Source organism: Hippocampus bargibanti, linkage group LG12, assembly GCF_051943395.1.
Source record: "Hippocampus bargibanti isolate YZ-2025 linkage group LG12, ASM5194339v1, whole genome shotgun sequence".
Lineage (NCBI taxonomy): Eukaryota > Metazoa > Chordata > Actinopteri > Syngnathiformes > Syngnathidae > Hippocampus > Hippocampus bargibanti.
In genome coordinates this window covers 7,523,818-7,540,292 of record NC_142745.1, presented here as the reverse complement: position 1 = coordinate 7,540,292, position 16,475 = coordinate 7,523,818, and the positions used below count along the sequence as shown (strand labels likewise).

Sequence of the window (16,475 nt, the reverse complement as noted above, 5' to 3'; positions counted from 1 at the left end):
TCTGACTTTAAATTCAGACTTGCAGAAAAATATTGTGTCGCCCTGTGTGTAAAGCTGCTTCTGATTCTTCCACTCGGTTGCCTTTTACCTCGACTGGATTTGACATGCTTCCTTTCCCTCATCCTTTATCTCTGTTTCCGCTACATCTTATCTCTCATTTGCAGTTGTGTTTATATGGAGACCCCCCCCCCCCCCCAAAAAAAAAAAAAAAAACAGTGCAATGCTCTCTAATGTATTTTTCAGCCTAATTAGCAACATGCTAAATTCTGAACACACAATGAATAGTTGACATGATTTCTCACTTGTAGACAGAAGAACGCTATAGCTGCTCATTTTCTTCTGTTCTTGTTTCGTGGGAGATTTGTGGCTTACTTTTACCTAGTTTTCCTCGTAAAGAACAAATACCCACTCTGGTGTTTTTCCTGCAGGGGCAGAGAGCTTTTTTTTCCACAAGCCAGATAAAGGACAATGAGAGTTGGCAGCATGCTTCAGACATACATATTCAAATTGCATTGATCATTTGCATATTCACAATTTCAAATTAACTCCATAACTGCCAGACACATGAAAAACGTGTCCACTCCAGTGCCAGGGTTTTTGTCATTGTCACTCGAATTCCAGGACTTGCATACTATTGAGTTTTAGGACTACATGAACATTCATTACAGTGTTAGAAACCTGATATAGCTCTCTTTTTTTCATCAGAAAAAAAAATAATTCCTAAATGATATGGGTCTGCAGTTATATGAGCTTGCAATGATGGTGGTTGTCCAAATTACATTACAATAATAATAATGATAATAATAATAATAATAATACATTTTATTTCAAGCAATACATAAATATTGGTTTATATAGCACTTTAACAACAGCTGAAGCTGGAACAAAGCGCTAACATGGAAAAAGGGAAATGCTGCCCCCTCGTGGAAAAGGAAAACAAAACATTGCCAGAGGCCATGGCCAGCGCTTTCGGCACCCAGGCATGAAAAAACAAACAACAAATTCGGGAATGGCGCTCTACGTCATATTTTCAATTCCCGAATAAATTGAAGGGAAGTTACCAATTTAGTGTTTTGCGTGTAAACTATGTATGTTTTGCGGTGGTAAACTATCATCCACTTTAAATTGGAAAACCTCACGTATTTGGCGTTTTGTGGTAGGTAACATCGGCTATGTTGAATTGAGTTGAGGCGTTTCATCCAGACAAAAATAGTTATACTTTTTGTAATGGGCGTCAATAAATCAAAGGTTTTTGCAAAACACTAAAAAATGGGTTTAGGAAATAACCCTTTGTTCAATACAAGAAGCATATTTTATAATTTTGATCACTATTGTGTCATTTTCTGCATCGGGTGGGGCTTTTTGGCTGTAATGCAAACCCCCTGTGATTATTTTCACTTTTCCTCAACTTACTCATTCCATGTTTGGTGTGTTTTTGTAGATGTGGGCTCAGTGGAGGGTCTGGCATACCACAGGGGCTGGGATATGCTGTACTGGACCAGCTACACCACATCAACGATCACCCGTCACACTGTGGATCAGAGCCACCAGAGTGCTGTTAACCGGCACACGGTGGTCACAATGTCAGGAGATGACCACCCGAGAGCTTTTGTGCTTGACGAGTGCCAGAGGTTATTTTGTTATGCCTTTCTGTCACAAAATGCCTTCTTTGTTGTTTTTTTCATTTTGACATATTACATGTTGTTTATATGTTACATGTTATTTTTTAATTTTTACACATTAATGTAATGCCCTTGACATGTTATTTATTTTTCTTTTTTTCACTCTCCCCCTCCATTCCACAGCCTGATGTTCTGGACCAATTGGAATGAGCAGTCCCCCAGTATAATGCGAGCTACTCTCACGGGGTCCAACGTGATCGTGATCATTGGCACGGATATTCGAACCCCCAACGGCCTTGCCATCGACCACCGCGCTGAAAAGCTTTACTTCTCTGACGCCACATTGGACAAAATAGAGCGCTGTGAATACGACGGCAGCAGGCGTTATGTGAGAGTCACTTATACACCGCTCGAATTTTCTGGAAAACAATAGCGATACTGTATTTATACTGCGGTGTGATGATATACCGTATTTTCTGGTGTATAATGCGCCCCCAAAAGCCTTGATTTTCTTCGAAAGACCATCCTGCACCTTATACACAAGTGTGGTTTATATGTGTAAGTAATATTGAGCTACAACAGGTCTCGCAATGACTGTCGGCAGCCACCGACTCAATTTCCCCCTGTGGAAGAAGTCATGCGTAACCACAGTCTTGACTGTCGCACTTTATTTTGAAAACCTTTATATTATATTTGGAAAACTTTGGCCATTCATTGAAGATGCACCTTATACTCCCATACCTGTCAACCATGGCTAATAGTTGCCCTTATAATTGATTACAATTCCAGTATCAAAGTTGTAGTACGCCGTACATTATTTGAAATGATAAAAAAAATTCCAACACAAGCGTAAATGCAGTTTATCGCGCATACGCAGTTTTTCTCTTCTTACTTGGCGGTTCTCCCATGCTTACTTCTACGTTTTAACTAGTTGATTCCTTGATTGCAACATAAATTCCGGACTTCTAATACGGAAACGGAAATACAAAATCAAACGACAAAGACTCGATAACCGCATTTTTTTTTTTTTGTCGTTTTAATGTTGTTATACGCCGTACACAATTTAAAATGATGAATAAATGTATAAAGTACGGGGAAAACGTATACATTGAAAGGTATATACTCCCTTGAACCTTATATATGGAATAAGTTTGAAAATACACCGTTCATTGAGGGTCCGCCTTATACTCCGGTGCGGCTTATACACCGGAAAATACGGTAAAACACTGAGGGGTGGGTATTTGAACGCTAATGGTGCAGCAACACACATAGACAACACACAAGTTATCAACTCATCAGAATATAGTAACTCACTGGCATGAATCATTTATTCAGTGGGGAAACACTTCATATTACTGCAGATTATACACATTACTGCATATTATACACCGGAAAATACGGTACTCCGATCTGTGGATTGTTCTTTTTTTTTCCTCTCTAACATTGGAATTTCCTGTGCCAATCCATAAGTGAGGTTGTGCTTCCCCCTCTAGGTGGTACTGAAGAATGAACCAGTGCACCCGTTTGGCCTGGCTGTATATGGAGATTACATCTTCTGGACGGACTGGGTTAGGAGAGCTGTGCTTCGTGCAGACAAATACACCGGAGGAGACATGAAGGTTCTGCGTGCCGATATCCCTCAGCAGCCAATGGGAATCGCCGCCGTGGCCAATGACACTAACAGCTGTGAGTGTTTTCCACTGTGTTTGTGCAGCCGTTTATTTTCTTTGCTTACAAGATATTTTTCAAAGTCTGTCGGTCAGCTTCATTGGTCTGAATCCGTTCTGCTTTAAGTGCGATGGAGCCAAAGATACTGAAAGTTGTAAAATAAAATAACCCTCCGTGTCGTGGTTGACATGCCTGACTTTGACGCTGCTAGCGTTGGCTCACTTCCCAGTCCCGATTTACTAAAATCACACAGTGATTGACCGTCTTTCAGTGCAGGATGTGATATTTTTACCCAAAGTCTTCTGGGGCCGGCTAAAACTGCGATTGTAGCTGTAACACAAACACAGGGTTGCACCAACTGTTTCCAAAGAGCAGCACATTTGCCACTTTCAAGGTCGAAAAATTATTATAAAATAACACTGGTGTCACAGTCGCGGCACAGGGGCCAAATATGGCCCTCCACATCATTTTATTCGGCCCACGAAAGCAAATTAAGCATTTTAAGTTTGATGATACTTGTTAAAATCCAAACCAAAATTTCAATTTATCATATGTAAACCGCAATAACAGTCATTATTTTTTACTTCAAATTTAAAAACTATTTTATTTATTTATTTGTTGTGCGCTCTGTATGTAATATGTGGAGCAGATTAAACATTTTAATGGCTTCCCCAAATTTACTGCAAGAGGAAACCGTGGCAAAAATGAGTTTGACACCCATGCACTATAACAAAAGTAAGACTTAAAGTACAAAGAGTGCTTATCATGTTATTCAGATGGGTAAGCTGGGTCAGCTAACACGTTCCCATACCTGTCAACCTTGGCTAATAGCAGCCCTTATAAACGATTACAATTCCCATATAAAAGGTGTAGTATGCCGTACATGATTTGAAATGATTAAAAAAAATGCCAACACAAGCGGAAATGCAGACAGCTTACCACGATTTAAAAAAAAAAAAATATATATATATATATATATATATATATATATATATGGCGACCAGCAGCAGAGACAAAGTGGATTTTAGCAAAAATGGTCGTTGTGAGATTGGTTCACATTTTTAAATTTTATTTTTCCCGTATAAAGGTTGTAGTATGCCAAACATTATTTGAAATAAGAAAAAAACGTATAAAATACGAGAAAAACTTGGTATGCCATAGGAATCCGGCCGTAAATTAATTTGAGGCCAGATGTGTTTAAATGTGCACATTTATGACCGATCATTTTCCTAACAAACTTACGCTCTGCTCAGGTGAGTTCTCGTTATGCCGCATTAACAACGGAGGATGTCAGGATCTGTGCCTGCTGACTTCGGAAGGGAGAGTCAACTGCAGTTGTCGTGGTGACAGGAAGCTTTTGGAGGACAACACTTGCATAGGTAATGCAGTACACTCTCCCTCTCAGTGTATTTTAATTAACAGTGAAATCTGAATGCCGTTATTTGGCCTACTGCTGTAGCTCTGAACGCCACATGCAACCCCATTGATGAGTTTGAGTGCGGGAACGGAGATTGTGTGAACTACACGCTGACTTGTGACGGCATGGCCCACTGCAAGGACAAATCTGATGAGAAACAGTCATACTGTGGTGAGAAGGAATTCTCATTTTAATGAGCCGCTCAGCCAAATATTTGTTTTATTTTGCACGCTACTTCATTTTGGCCTTGTGTTCCAGCCAACCGTGCATGCAAAAAGGGCTTCAGGCGTTGCGTGAATGGCCGCTGTGTCGGGCATAACTCCTGGTGTAATGGGCAGGACGACTGTGGAGACAATTCCGATGAGCTCTTCTGTAACAGTGAGTCATACATACCATTTATAATTTTCTAACAGAGAAGGTAAATCTTCTCTCAATTGTATTACTGTGTCTTATTTTTGCTAATCGAATATGTTTGTGCTTGTCAGCAACGCTGTGCTCACCCGAACAATTCCAGTGCAGAGATGGAAGTTGCATCACAAATTCCAGCAAGTGTGACCAGAAAGTGGACTGTGAGGATGCCAGTGACGAGATGAACTGCAGTAAGTTGGAATTAAAAAAGCCTGATTCCGCAAGTAATAAGTGTGTGGGGGTTCGGGGTGGGGGATCTCCATACCAAGTGCTATAAACTATTCTGTGTGTTTCCGACTCTCTATTTTTTTTAAGCTGCCACGGACTGTTCCAGTTATTTCCGCTTGGGAGTGAAGGGAGTGACATTTCAGAAGTGCGAGTTCACCACCCTCTGCTATGACCCTGCATGGCAGTGCGATGGGGCTAACGACTGCGGAGACCTCTCAGATGAAAGAAATTGCCCAGGTTGTACAGTATACATTGATTTTTCACAAAAGGGGGGGAAGGTGACCTACAAAAGATCATTTTTCTCTTGGGAATAAACGCATAATGTCCAATGTTGGAATCATTCTTTTAAATGGAGAATGACAATTTATATTTAACAAATGACATGTGTATTTATGTATTTGTTTGTTTGTTTCTTGGTTAGTTTGTTAGTTAATTTGTTTATTCATTCATTTGTTTATTTCTCTATTTGACATTTGATTATTTGTTTATTTGTTTGTGTATCCATGTATTTATTGATTTATTTATGTATTTATATATTGTTGTTTGATTATTTGTATATGTATTTATTTGTGTATCCATGTATTTATTTATTTGTTAATCAGTTTGTTTGTTTATTTGTTTATTCATTTATTTATGTGTTTATTTCTATATTTGGCATTTGATTATTTATTTATGTATTTATGTGTTTGTGTTTTTATTTGTTGGTTACTGAGTTTGTGTATTTGTTAATTTGTTTGTTTATTTCACTATTTGGTATTTGATTTGTTTTTTTTTATATTTTAGAAATTACATATTTATTTATTTATACATGTGTTTGTGTATTTATTTGTTGGTTAGCTTGTTTGTTTATTTGTTTGTTTATTTCTCTATTTGGCATTTGATTATCTGTTTATTTTTTGTGTATTTATTTGTGTATCCATGTATTTATGTATTTATTTAGTGGTTAGTTTATTCATTTATGTGTTTATTTCTGTCTATATTTGGCATTTGATTATTTATGTATTTATTAATTTGTTAGTGTATTATTTGTTTGTTTTGTTTTTTATGATAAGACTCAGCAATTAAATTGTCCCTGTCTGTGTCCGTTTCCAGGCAGCGAAAAAACCAAGTGCCCGATGCCTTTCTTTGCCTGCCCCAGCGGAAGGTGCATCCCGATGAGCTGGACTTGTGACAAAGAGAAGGACTGCGAGAACGGAGCAGACGAGGCTCACTGCGGTAAATTGGCATACTCAAAGCCGAATGACATCACGCTGTTACTGGTTGCTTCAAACGATGCCTTTGAACCTTTCAGATAAATTCTGCGCAGCCACCCAGTTTGAGTGCGGGAACCATCGCTGCATTCCAAACTCGTGGGTGTGCGACGGCGCGGACGACTGCGGCGACGGCAGCGATGAAGACAGTAAATGCAGTGAGTAAAAAATGAAATTCTGAACAGAAATGACTGCAGTTCCTCCTCTGTGGCTTTAGACAAGATTGTCACAGTCCTTATGTTGCTCACCTGTTGGTGATCATATAGTGTAAGAAATAGAGGTCAGATTCCCCAGGCAAGCAGTAACTGGGGCTGATATTGAATTGTAATTGACAAATGCATTTTTGTAACATAGTTCATCCATTCAACTACTGATCAATGTAAGAAAACATTTCAAATCTCTTCCCTCCCATTCAGTCATCTTTGTCTCTCACTTCTGTTCACCTTAATGCCAAATCACATACATCACCTTCTTTGGGAATCTTGTATTCTCTGCCGAGGGGATACCACATGGCACCATATTAGAGCCCCAAAAAACAGTGGACTGGACATTATTTTCTGTCCACTGAATCTGTTGAATCGAGCTTCCAATGCATTTCATTGAATGCTTATAGAAGACTGATTGTTTCCCCGTTGTATTGACAGAAACCAAAACATGCAGTCCCGAAGCCTTCCAGTGTCCCGGTTCCAACATGTGTATCCCTCAACGCTGGAAGTGTGACGGTGACAAAGACTGTCCCGATGGAGCTGACGAGAGCGTCAAAGCTGGCTGTGGTGAGTACAGAGTAGACAATGCTCAGATAGAAAAAGGCAAATATATATATATTTCATTCACTGACACTGTCTGTTTGTGTCACAGTCTTTAACAACACTTGCAGCAACAACGAGTTCATGTGCCAAAACCGGCAGTGTATTCCCAAGCACTTTGTGTGTGACCACGACAACGACTGCAGTGACGGTTCTGATGAGTCGCAGGAGTGTGGTAAATGAACCATTTTTTATTTTATTTTTTGTTTTATTTTTATCCAATGATCTTCACAGCTCACTTCTCCTTTTGCCGCATGCTGCAGAATACCCAACCTGCGGGCCCAAGGAGTTCCGCTGTGCCAATGGACGCTGCCTCATTCAAAGCTCGTGGGAGTGCGATGGGGACTTTGACTGCCATGACCACTCAGATGAAGCCCCAAAGAACCCACACTGCATGGGCCCAGGTTATTTTCAATCAATTTACATGGATATGGTGTATCACTTTTTTAATTTGTCATGTGAGGTTTAATAATAATATTTGTCTACTTTGTGTATTTACTTATTTTATGTAAGTGTTCTTATTTTTATCTCTTTATTTATATCTTTATTTGTTTGTTTGTTTGTTTTTGTGGTCCTTTTCGGGCAAATGGTCATGATGATTTCATTATCTCACAAGCTTTGGTTATTTTTCTCAATTTATTTCTCCTCCATGACATAATTTTCCATGGGTTCAGCACCATTTTTAATCTTGTGTTGTCAAACCTGGCCATATTATGAGACGAGTTAATAATTTTGGATGGAAGAAAATTTAAGAACCCCTTTTTTGTAATTTTGTATACTTCAACACCACTGAATATTATTTGCAATGCTTAATGCCCAAAATCACCCGGGCTCCCGCATTTTGTACCGCTCTTAATCCACATCAAGCATATCTAAATTTGATATTTTGCAAATCAGTTAGATCGAGTGATAGGGTTACAACGAATGGTTTCTTCATTTTCCCCTTTCGTGCGCGCAACAGAGAAAAAATGCAACGACACAGCGTACGCCTGCAACAATGGGAAGTGTATCAACGAGACGCTACTCTGCGACCACAAGGACGACTGCGGCGATGGCTCTGATGAGCTCAACTGCTTCGTTAACGAATGCCTGAACACCAAACTCAGTGGATGCTCTCAACTTTGTGAGGATCTGAAGATCGGCTTCAAGGTAGGTGATGAGTGATTCAAAGTAGCGTCTCCAAATTGCGACATCTACTGGGGGTTTACCTTTTGTTTGCTCTGTCACCTCGCAGTGTCGATGCCATCCTGGATTCCGACTGAAAGATGACGGCAAGACATGTGTGGACGTGGATGAGTGTACAAGCACCTATCCTTGCACGCAACGCTGCATCAACACACATGGCAGCTTCCATTGCCTTTGCGTTGAAGGTTTCCAACTGAGCCCCGAAAATCCCACCGTATGCAAATCGACATCAGGTAAGAGACGGCCAGCCGGACAGCCATCTCTTTTCTCGGAGTCTCAGATAATATAGATGTTGTCTCCCAACCTTTCTACAGACGAGGAACCCTTCCTGATCTTTGCCAATCGGTACTACTTACGCAAACTCAATTTGGATGGCTCTAACTACACTCTCCTCAGACAGGTGAGTTTCGGTTTCAATGGGATTCGGCTCTGATTCATCGCCGGTTTGACTAATAATATCTTTACATTGACAGGGATTGAATAATGCGGTGGCTTTGGACTTTGACTATCGCCAGCAAATGATTTATTGGACCGATGTGACCACGCAGGGCAGTATGATCCGACGAATGCACATCAATGGCAGTGATGTTCAGGTTACTGTGGTCATATTTTGATACTTTTTTAACTAAGATTCATCATGTAAATATATATATATATATATATATATATATAGATATATCATGGAGAAATTTTGATTGACAGGTCCTGCATCGCACATCACTCAGCAACCCAGACGGGCTTGCTGTCGATTGGGTAGGAGGAAACCTGTACTGGTGCGATAAAGGGCGGGACACAATTGAAGTGTCCAAGTTGAATGGAGCATACCGGACAGTTCTGGTCAACAATGGGTTGAGAGAACCGAGGGCTGTCGCTGTGGATGTACGCTATGGGTAAGAGCGTTTATAGAAAATAAAATAAAAAGGGTTAAAATGTTTTGGTTTAAGGGTAGGCACCGTGGGTTTAGGTAGATTGGATTGAATTAGCCTTTATTAGTCTTGCAGTGGAAAAATTCAGATTTCAGAGCAACAAAGTTACTAAAGTATAAGGAAAGGAAAAGAAGAAGTAGAAAAGCAAAATACAGGACCTGCTGTAAAGACAACCACTCTCGCCGTGCTATCTTGAAGTCGCGTAAATCCGCTTCAATTCTAAGCCGCGGCAGTTCCACATACGCATTGGCGCTCTGCGCTGACGCTCCTTTCTTCTCATCGCGGGCTCCTCAAGCCATGCATTCATCCAGCCAGAGACTTTCCTACAGCACCGACATTTCCGCTGAACAAAGCGGGGCTGTGAAAATGCTGCCCATTACAGGTGCAAAAAAGCACATTTCGCCCCAGAGCTGTCCAGTGATGACAGTCAAATGGCACTGACATTCCTCCCAGATCAAAAACAGTGCTGGCATATTCCTGCTGCCGAAAAGGCGCAACTGCTCCGCAGTCTCCTCCTTGATGAATGTCGTGACCAAAAATACTTTTTTTTCGTGTGAACGGTCGTAGTTCTGATACAGACATTTTAATTCCCTCTTGTCTTTTTTGACAGATACTTGTACTGGTCAGACTGGGGTGAAACCCCTCATATCGGAAGGATTGGAATGGACGGCAGTAACAGGTCCGTCGTCGTGGAGGATAAGATCACCTGGCCCAATGGTCTGACTCTGGATTTTGTGAATGATCGCATCTACTGGGCCGACGCCCGAGAGGACTACATCGCCTTTGCCAGCTTGGATGGAACCAATAGACACACGGGTAAAGCAAACACGGTCATTTGACAGCGCCATGGTGAGTTATTCCAGATGTTGATACCAATCCGAATGTCTCTATGTGTAGTTCTGACCCAAGATATCCCCCACATCTTTGCGATGACCCTGTTTGAAGAGTACATCTACTGGACAGATTGGGAGACAAAGTCTATCAACAGAGCTCATAAAACTCTGGGAATCGACAAGACTTTGCTGATTAGTACTTTACACAGACCGATGGACGTCCATATTTACCATCCGTATCGCCAGCCGGAGGGTACAACTGCGTCATCTTTCAATTTCTGTCAAATCATGATTTGTTTTTCACCCTCCGGAATGTCTAATTTCTTTTTATCTTGTTCTGCAGTGGCGGACCATCCCTGCCAGACGGATAACGGTGGCTGCAGCAACCTGTGTCTACTCTCACCAGGAGGGGGCTACAAATGTGCCTGTCCCACTAACTTTTATCTGGCGGCAGATGGCAAACAGTGCCTGTCTAACTGCACTGCCAGTCAGGTGGGTTACTTTAAAACGATGACTTCAACAAAGGGGTTGAAACATATCAAGGGGTCTCGTTAGTTTGCTCACTTCATGTCAAACTCAAATTCCCCCACCATCCTTCCCTATGGAAAGTTTCTATATATATATATATATATATATATATATATATATATATATATATATATATATATATATCCCTACTGTCCAGAGGTGGCGATGCCAGACCTCGGCTTTGATAGGTCCCTGCTCTAAGGTTGGGGGGGGGGGGGGCACTGATTACTTCTATTGTCCAGACTGATTATGGTCTATGACTGGCCTGATTGCCCCATTCTGGACAGTAGATATATATATATAGATATATATAAGGCCAGAGCTACCAGCAACATTTTTGTTCACTGACGAAGCCTCTTGGATGAGAAGCGAAACGTCCGACACCTTCAAAAAAGTACAGATGATGGCTGAAGAAACCTTTTCATCGATGGACCACTCCTGTACGACTGAGGGCTTACACAGACGTCTGTAAATGACAGTTTCTCCTTCTCTGATTCCTCAGTTTGTTTGCAAAAACGACAAATGTATTCCATTTTGGTGGAAGTGTGACACCGAAGACGACTGTGGGGACCGTTCGGATGAACCTGCCAAGTGCCGTGAGTGATGACTGCTTCCTCACCGCTGATCTCCGTCTTCCATTACTGTTGGGTATGAAATTGTCTCTTGGTTATTTCAATCTAGCCGAGTTTAAGTGCAGACCGGGTCAGTTCCAGTGCGGTACGGGAATCTGTACGAATCCCGCCTACATCTGTGACGGAGACAATGACTGCCAAGACAATTCAGATGAAGCCAATTGTGGTATATTTTGACGCACGAGAAGTTCAACATTTTTTTCCTCCCCTACTCCAAATTTCTAAGCGTAAGCGTTGGTGCATCTGCCCTCCAGATATCCACGTGTGCCTCCCCAGTCAGTTTAAATGCACCCACCCCAGCCGCTGCATCCCTGGCATCTTCCGTTGCAACGGACAGGACAACTGCGGAGAAGGAGAGGATGAGAAAGATTGCCGTAAGTTTTACCACAACAGTACTCTCCGTACATGTGCTGTATTTGAGTTATTGCCTGTGTATTTAACATGCTCTCTCCATCCTCTTTATAGCGGAGGTGACATGCGCCCCCAACCAGTTCCAGTGTGCCGTCACCAAGCGCTGTATTCCACGGGTGTGGGTGTGTGACCGGGACAATGATTGCGTGGACGGTTCAGATGAGCCTGCCAACTGCAGTAAGACTCATTGATATATATATATTTTTTTTGCAAAGAGTAGCGCAAATCCGAAAATGATACAGATTTCTTTTATTAAAACACTTTTAACTTCAGGAACTGAAAAGCATGATGTGGAGCGCCATTCTCGAATTTGTTCTGGTTTGGGTTTTTCATGCGGGGGGTGTGCCGATAAAGCGCTGGTCAGCCCTCTAACAATGATTTTCCCCTTTATTACTCTGAAAACTTGATTGACAAAGTACCAGGTTTATTAATTAAAATGTCCGGGGGGAAACACCCATGTTTTACAAACAAAAGTGCAGTTGTGCCCTAAAATAAACATTTCTGGATGTCAAAATCTGGCCCGCCACATGATTTTTTTAGGCCCGCAAAAAAAAGTCCAAACCAAAATTTCAAATTGTCAGCAGCACAAAAACAGTCATTATTTTTGACTTCAAATTTGAAAACTAGTTATTCATGAATTTGTTGTGTGCACTATATGTCATATGTGGAGGGTATTAAATATTCGAATGGCTTCCCCAAATTCATAACGACCCCCGAGAGGAAAACCGTAACTAAAATGCAGCCCGCGGCAAAAAATGACTTTGACACCCTTGCACTGGTGATAATGTGGGCAAAACTTTCTGGTCCTTAAAATGATCTTATTTAAACATATTATATTGCCCCAAACATCCAGTCGTAGCTACTAATTTACTAAATGAATTTAAGGTCATGTTGAGCTCACCCTGACAGTGACTTTTTATTAATTTCTGACTATAAACTTCATTTCATCTTTTTGAAAGTACACACTTTTGTTTTTTGTATAAAATTTTTCTAATTTTCCATCATGCCAATTTCCTGTCAATTGGACTCACTGTGTCATTTACTCTGCAGCTCAAATGACGTGCGGTGTGGATGAATTCCGCTGTAAGGACTCGGGCCGCTGCATCCCAGCGCGCTGGAAGTGCGACGGCGAGGACGACTGCGGCGATGCGTCAGATGAACCCAAAGAGGAGTGTGGTAAATACTGCAGCTCCAATAGAGTTTTTTGGTACGCTAATGTTAAATATAATATCTCATCTCTTTTATGTTGCTTTTGACGCTCAGATGAGCGGACGTGTGAGCCTTATCAGTTTCGCTGTAAGAACAACCGCTGTGTGCCTGGACGCTGGCAATGCGACTACGACAATGACTGCGGAGACAACTCTGATGAAGACAAGTGTGGTAGGTTCCCACTCAATATGTTAATCATTGAATAGAACATTAGGCACACCTAAGCAACAATCCGAGATCTCTCTGCGGGACGCTGTGCAATTCCACGCTGCTTTAAACTACAAGTACAACAATACATGGATTTAAAAAAAAAACATTCAAATATGCATATTTTACTGAATAAATTCACAATGATAGATCTGCGTTGTTAAGGAAAGGGTATAATATGAATGTATTTGATTTAAAAAAATATTTTCAGGATTCTGGGAAGCATCATTAATTTCCAAAAAAGATGCAATGCTGGCCTTTATTATGTTTTTAATCCATGAAAGAGACTATTGTGCGCTTGATTGAAAATGAGTTATAGTCAGGAAAAAAAATGGACAAACAAAATAGCGTTAGCTTGATTGCATTCACGCAATCAAGACCTGAATACACACCTGTACTCCTTCATTTTGTACTTTGAATCCAACTGTCGTACAAAATAGTGCCACTATCAATGAATGTCACGTTTTCACACAGTTTTTGCCGTTTGATTCACTCGGTGACGAGATTCCATTTGAATCAGTCTTCTGCTCATTTTCACATCTCACCTCATCTCATATCTATTTTGTATTTCACACTGGCCTGTTGCTGTGAGCAAGAGGTAGGTGTTTTCATCCTTTCAGTTTAAGAATCTCAGCTACTTGTCCTTTCTGCCCTCTTTCAACCCCCCTCCCCCCATTCCCCCTGACAACAGACCCCGCAAAACCCTCCACCATGTATCATAGTTTCCAGTGTGCTGTCCCGTCCCCATTTCCCCATTAGTCATTCCTGAAACAAAGAAGCCGCTTTTTATTGTAATTATCCGCCTGATGCTCAACAGACAGCAACCTTGATTATTTATTTGCAGTGCTTTATTTTTTATTTTTTTGTTGAACTTCCCTTTCTTTCCCATTTCACATGTATCTCTACCTCAGCCTTCTAAACTCTCTAAACACTCTTCCCTCAGTTCCTCGGCAGTGTTCAGAGAGCGAATTTTCCTGCACAAACGGCCGCTGCATTGCCGGTCGCTGGAAATGTGACGGCGACCACGACTGTGCCGATGGCTCAGATGAGGTTATTGCTCAACAATTCCTACAATTAACCACTTGTAAGTCAACAATGCTAACTGAACTTTTTTGTTTTGTTTTGGTCCAGAATGGTTGTGACATCAAGTGTGACAGTGATCAGTTTCAGTGCAAAAACGGCCACTGCATCCCCATCCGCTGGCGCTGTGATGCTGACCCTGACTGTATGGATGGCAGCGATGAGGAAAAATGTGACATTGATGGTTAGAAACACTCTATCTATCTATCTATCTATCTATCTATCTATCTATCTATCTATCTATCTATCTATCTATCTATCTATCTATCTATCTATCTGTCTGTCTGTCTGTCTGTCTGTCTGTCTGTCTGTCAAATAATCAAACAAACAGGCAAACAATCAAAATAATTAATCATAAATGAATAAATAGATGGATAAAGAAATAAACAACAATAAATAAATAGATAGATAGATCTTTTTCAGCTAGCGAGCTGGCTTTTTTTAGCTAGCTAGCTTTTTTAGCTAGCTAGCCAGATAAATAGATGGATGGATCGTTTTTCAGCTAGCTATCTAGCTAGCTTTAAAAAAGCTAGCGAGCTATTTATTTATTGTTGTTTATTTCTTTATTTATTCATCTATTTATTCATTTATGATTAATTATTTTGATTGTTTGCCTGTTTGTTTGATTATTTGATTGTTTGTTTGTTTATTTATGATGACCAGAAGTATTTGTTCAGACAATATTGATACAATAAGTGTTTTATACCCTCTTATAAATATTGACAGAGCTCCCTAATAATGTTTGGACAACTTTGGATATCTTCTGTAATTATCCTGCTCTTTACGATAAGTCACCTGAATAGATAGTTGAGCAATAACAGCACACGGCTTGAGAATCACTAAATAGCCCAAATGTGAAATCAAATGGCACAATCAGACCTTTTCCAATTTCAGTGGGAAGACACTGCTCACTGGAAGAGTTCCAGTGCAACAACACTCTGTGTAAACCACTGGGCTGGAAGTGTGATGGCGAGGATGACTGTGGAGACAATTCGGATGAAAAGCCAGAGGAATGTGGTAAGAAGAACATATTGGCACTCTCCCTTTGGGCAGCTTGGAAACAGACATTTCTCTTCCTGAAAGCTGCTCTTTTTTTCTTCTCTAAGTGAAATTCCAGTGTCCGCCCACGAGACAATTCCGCTGTCATAATGATCGCGTGTGTCTGCCGATTTCAAAACGCTGCGACGGCATTAACAACTGTGGGGATAACAGTGATGAAATCAACTGCCGTGAGTTTAATGTCATTTAATATCAGTTTAAAGTACAATGCGTTTTTTGAACCCTCCCAGCATGCTAGTGTAATTAAACCTTGGCGGGTTTCTTAAAAAAAAAAAGAGTCTGTATGAACTTCTCTTGAACTTTGCAACTGCAGAGATTCTTCCATCCACACCTGTCTGCCAAAAAGATGAATTCCAGTGTTCAAATGGCAGATGCATCAGCTCCGTTCTGCGTTGCAACTTCTTTAACGACTGTGAGGATTACGGCGCTGATGAAATCAACTGCAACAAGAAAGGTAGACCTCGTCACAGCGACAATGCCAAGACTTGGGGGACGGTTTCTAATTGTGAGTGTGTTGTCTTGCAGACACTGTGTTGAATGACTGCCGCAACAACAGGACAGTGTGTGGCGACGGAGATGAAGCTCACTGTGTGGTCAACGGGACAAGCTCATTTTGCTCCTGCAAACCAGGCTTCCAGTCTTCTGGGCGTAACAGATGTGAAGGTGCGTTTGCCGCTCTGCTCCCAGGTGATGTTCCATGAATGCTTTGCAACTACTTTTTCCTTCATTTGTTGACAGACAAGAACGAATGCAGGCAGTTTGGAGTATGCTCCCACATTTGCAACAACACAAAGGGCTCATACAAATGCAGCTGCCACAAGTACTTCACCAAAATCAATGACACTTGCAAGGCTGACAGTGAGTATCGGACTACTACGGTATACCTTCTATTGGGAAATGAATTATGAAACCAAGCCAGTGTTTTATGAGGGTGTGCACAATTGTGCAATTTACCGTATTTTCAGGGGTATAAGTCGCACCCGAAAGCCTTGATTTTCTTCCAAAG

The 16,475-nt window shown here is 41.0% G+C and overlaps 1 protein-coding gene across 2 annotated transcripts in view; it reads left to right on the top strand.

Annotated features, from left to right (window-relative positions):
* Positions 1-16,475, top strand: part of LOC148890265 (low-density lipoprotein receptor-related protein 1-like) — a 112,073-nt gene that overhangs the window by 81,186 nt on the left and 14,412 nt on the right. For both annotated transcript variants that reach the window (XM_089009518.1, XM_089009519.1), the window contains exons 42-75: positions 1,442-1,631; positions 1,806-2,010; positions 3,116-3,308; positions 4,544-4,669; positions 4,750-4,878; positions 4,966-5,085; positions 5,193-5,306; positions 5,431-5,580; positions 6,436-6,558; positions 6,635-6,751; positions 7,238-7,366; positions 7,452-7,574; positions 7,663-7,803; positions 8,361-8,548; positions 8,634-8,817; positions 8,899-8,984; positions 9,058-9,177; positions 9,287-9,474; positions 10,121-10,326; positions 10,408-10,596; positions 10,687-10,835; positions 11,374-11,467; positions 11,553-11,669; positions 11,758-11,877; positions 11,969-12,091; positions 12,965-13,090; positions 13,178-13,294; positions 14,274-14,380; positions 14,462-14,594; positions 15,305-15,427; positions 15,517-15,639; positions 15,783-15,923; positions 15,995-16,132; positions 16,208-16,327. In XM_089009518.1, the coding sequence (XP_088865644.1) occupies positions 1,442-1,631; positions 1,806-2,010; positions 3,116-3,308; positions 4,544-4,669; positions 4,750-4,878; positions 4,966-5,085; positions 5,193-5,306; positions 5,431-5,580; positions 6,436-6,558; positions 6,635-6,751; positions 7,238-7,366; positions 7,452-7,574; positions 7,663-7,803; positions 8,361-8,548; positions 8,634-8,817; positions 8,899-8,984; positions 9,058-9,177; positions 9,287-9,474; positions 10,121-10,326; positions 10,408-10,596; positions 10,687-10,835; positions 11,374-11,467; positions 11,553-11,669; positions 11,758-11,877; positions 11,969-12,091; positions 12,965-13,090; positions 13,178-13,294; positions 14,274-14,380; positions 14,462-14,594; positions 15,305-15,427; positions 15,517-15,639; positions 15,783-15,923; positions 15,995-16,132; positions 16,208-16,327 (4,752 nt within the window). The remainder of the gene's footprint in view (positions 1-1,441; positions 1,632-1,805; positions 2,011-3,115; positions 3,309-4,543; positions 4,670-4,749; positions 4,879-4,965; positions 5,086-5,192; positions 5,307-5,430; positions 5,581-6,435; positions 6,559-6,634; positions 6,752-7,237; positions 7,367-7,451; positions 7,575-7,662; positions 7,804-8,360; positions 8,549-8,633; positions 8,818-8,898; positions 8,985-9,057; positions 9,178-9,286; positions 9,475-10,120; positions 10,327-10,407; positions 10,597-10,686; positions 10,836-11,373; positions 11,468-11,552; positions 11,670-11,757; positions 11,878-11,968; positions 12,092-12,964; positions 13,091-13,177; positions 13,295-14,273; positions 14,381-14,461; positions 14,595-15,304; positions 15,428-15,516; positions 15,640-15,782; positions 15,924-15,994; positions 16,133-16,207; positions 16,328-16,475) is intronic.